This window comes from Cyprinodon variegatus, unplaced genomic scaffold, assembly GCF_000732505.1.
Source record: "Cyprinodon variegatus isolate N-32 unplaced genomic scaffold, C_variegatus-1.0 Scaffold28, whole genome shotgun sequence".
In the NCBI taxonomy this organism is placed as follows: domain Eukaryota; kingdom Metazoa; phylum Chordata; class Actinopteri; order Cyprinodontiformes; family Cyprinodontidae; genus Cyprinodon; species Cyprinodon variegatus.
In genome coordinates this window covers 195343-198577 of record NW_015150481.1, presented here as the reverse complement: position 1 = coordinate 198577, position 3235 = coordinate 195343, and the positions used below count along the sequence as shown (strand labels likewise).

At 41.7% G+C, this 3235-nt stretch overlaps 2 protein-coding genes across 3 annotated transcripts in view; both read right to left on the bottom strand.

Annotated features, from left to right (window-relative positions):
- Positions 1 to 2475, bottom strand: part of LOC107099591 — a 12405-nt gene extending 9930 nt beyond the window's left edge. The window contains exon 1 of the mRNA XM_015397787.1: positions 2363 to 2475. Coding sequence (XP_015253273.1) covers positions 2363 to 2416 — 54 coding nt within the window. The 5' untranslated portion in view covers positions 2417 to 2475. The remainder of the gene's footprint in view (positions 1 to 2362) is intronic.
- The window catches only part of LOC107099596 (synaptophysin-like), a 17312-nt gene continuing 14773 nt past the window's right edge, over positions 697 to 3235 (bottom strand). For both annotated transcript variants that reach the window (XM_015397804.1, XM_015397797.1), the window contains exon 9: positions 697 to 1454. The gene's annotated coding sequence lies outside the window, so the exon portion shown is untranslated. The remainder of the gene's footprint in view (positions 1455 to 3235) is intronic.

The window sequence follows — 3235 nt, the reverse complement described above, 5'->3', positions numbered from 1 at the left end:
CTACTTAGGTCCTGATCCATATGTTGCTCGGTCATCCATCTGTTCACTCATTCATCTACTTAGGTCCTGATCCATATGTTGCTCGGTCATTAATCTGTTGTTTCACTCATTCATCTGTGCTTGTACTGAACTGATGTTCCCTTATTCATCTGTTCAGGTACTAATCCGTCTACTTACTCATTGATTCATTCAAGTATGGGGGGGGGGGTACAGAGAGGTGGTGGACTAGTGGTTAGAGCATTGCGCTCGGATCCCTGAGGTTCTGGGTTCGACTCTCACAGACGACCACTCTGGGTCCCTGAGCAAGACCCTTAACCCAACACTGCTCCCCAGGCGCCACACAGCGGCAGCCCACTGCTCCCCAAGGGGAGGGGTTAAATGCAGAGAGGATTTTCTCCAATGTTGGATCAATGAAGTTCAATAGTATAAGTACTGATTTTTCTCTTCAACCATTCATCTATGTGTGTATTGAATCATCAGCTCACTTATTCATCCTCTCAGGTAATGATCTCATCTCACCCATTCATGTTCTGATTGGTTTGCTTACTCCATCTGTTCAGGTATCCATTTGTCTGTTCACTCATTCATCTGTTTAGGTTCTGATCTGCAGCTTCACTCATCCATTTGTATACTGATCAGTTTGTTCACTCATTCATCTGTTCATCTTAGACAACACAAGAATTGAGATGATCATTTATTGTTTTTATTCTTTTTACTGAAGAAACACCGGGGAGGGGATCTCCATGGCAACAAGTCATACAAACCCCCATCACTTGCAAAACCATCACCATGGTTACAGATGCTTGGGGCAGAATATATCTCACAGGAAGTTACATCACCAAGTCCAAGAGGAGAGAAATGAAGAGCAACTGAGGAAGAGACAAAAGGATGAAGAGTGGTGGAGGAAGATGAAAGAACATATAATGCTGCATAGCAGGTGAGGAAGAGGAGAAAACTGTGTGAAAGGCATCAACAGGAAATGACCTTGCACACCTGTACAGGAAACAGGAAGTAGTCACACTGAGCATCAGTTTTCGAATCATAAAAAAACAAAAAAACACATCACAAGGAGCTAGATCTTCAGCGCCCCAAAATTAAAACCCGAGAAGAAGATCTAGATCTCCAGATCTTCATGTGGGTATTTTGACCTTTCAATGAATTTTAACTTACATTTTGACATCAAGATCCTCATTTGGACTTTATGACCTTTAAGAAAAAGATTTGGACTTTCATTGAAACACCTAGACCTTTATTTGGACCTTCAGAAAAATGTTTAGACCTTTAGATGGACAGTTGGACCCTTATCCAGACATTGGACCTTCATTCAGACGTTGGATCTTCATTCAGACGTTGGACCTTCATTCAGACATTTGGACCTTCATCCAGACATTTGGACCTTCATTCAGACGTTGGACCTTCATTCAGACGTTGGACCTTCATTCAGACATTTGGACCTTCATCCAGACGTTGGACCTTCATTCAGACGTTGGACCTTCATTCACACATTTGGACCTTCATCCAGACATTGGACCTTCATTCAGACNGAATCAATCTGACTGGATGATCTGGTGAACTGGAAAGTGACCTGAGATGACATGATGTGAATTGGAGCTATAGAAATAAACTGAATAGAATATATTTGTATACATAAATATATAACAGGTCACCTTTTTGATCAAAAACAGTAGTTATGCAATCAGTCAGGAACTAACTGTGTTCTATTATATCACTAAAACAGACAGAAAAGTCAGCATAGAACATCTAAAATCTGTTTTTAGCTGTATAACAGCACTGATGGAAGAAATCCAGTGATTTTGTTCCTTCTGTCCGTTTCTGCACACTTAGGTGGAGTAGTGGTGTAAGGTGACCTGCTGCATCCTGTGCATTACGCTGTCTTGTTGCTGTGGGTGACCATTTCCTGTTGTCAGGGTGACAGCAGAAGAAATAAAATGTCGCAGCCGCTTGAGACACGCACACACGCTCGTTTGTTTGCTGCCATCTTTGTTAGGACGCTCAGAGGCATCCTGCATATTGTGTTTTATCCCGGTTTCTGCACAGGTTCTGGTCTGATCTGAACACAAGTAGAACCAGAACCAAAAGGACCCTCTGACAGCTTTCAGATATACCTGAAGAATTAAATCTGCAGTTTGCTGAAAGAGGCAAACATCTTTTATTACATGGTTCAAAAGCTCCTCAGTCAGTCATGAAGAAGCAGAACACACACACACACAGATAGGGGTGACGTAAGTCACATCAAAGGTCCACAGCATCATTCTGTATCATGTTACCGTGACGACGCAGCATCACGGTCCTGCATGGAGAAGCTAGATATGAAGGCAATGAAAAAAGGTGGATGTCTTACCTGAGTGGTGTGAATCAGAGAGGCAGCGAGCAGCAGGAGGCTGAGAGACGCCATGCTGCAGATGGAGGGAGACACACACTGAGGCTGAGGCTCCAACACGCCGAAGGAAGGAGGGGGGAGGGGCGATGACTCAGGAGGGGAGGAGGAGAGCTTTGCTTTGTCAGGAACTAAAGAGTTAAACAGGACTGAGCAAATTTAAAACTCTCCTAAACAAATAGACGCCCCTTAAAAATACAAAGATTACCTCAGTTTATATTTATAAATGCATTCTACCTTAAATGCTTTCTTTTTTGCAAATAGTATTTTCATACTTAATCAATTTAAATGTATTTTCTATCTTTTGAAGAGACATTCAATTCATTAATGCAGCATTTTAAATTTAACGGTATATTAAATATCTGAATCATGTCCTACAATAAATATTACATCTAGTTACAGTGAGGAAAGTAAGGATTTGAACACCCTGCTGTTTTGCTAATGTAGAAACCATGGAGGGTCTGAAATGATCATCATAGGTGGATGTCCACTCTGAGAGACATAATCTAAAAAAACACCCAGAAATATATGATTTTTGAACTATTTATTTTTATGATACAGCCGAAAATAAGTATTTGACCACCCGGCTATTAGCTAGAATTCTGACCCTCAAAGACCTGTTAGTCTGCCTTCATGTCCACCTCCATTTATTATCATGAATTAGACGCACATGTTTCGTTAGCTGCATAAAGACACCTGTCCACCCCAGACAATCAGTAAGAATCTAATCTGCTAATAACATGTCTGAGACCAAGGAGCTGTCCAAAGACACGACAGACTAAATGTCCCACCTCCACCAGGCTGGAAAAGGCTGCAGGGAAATAACCGAGCAGCTTG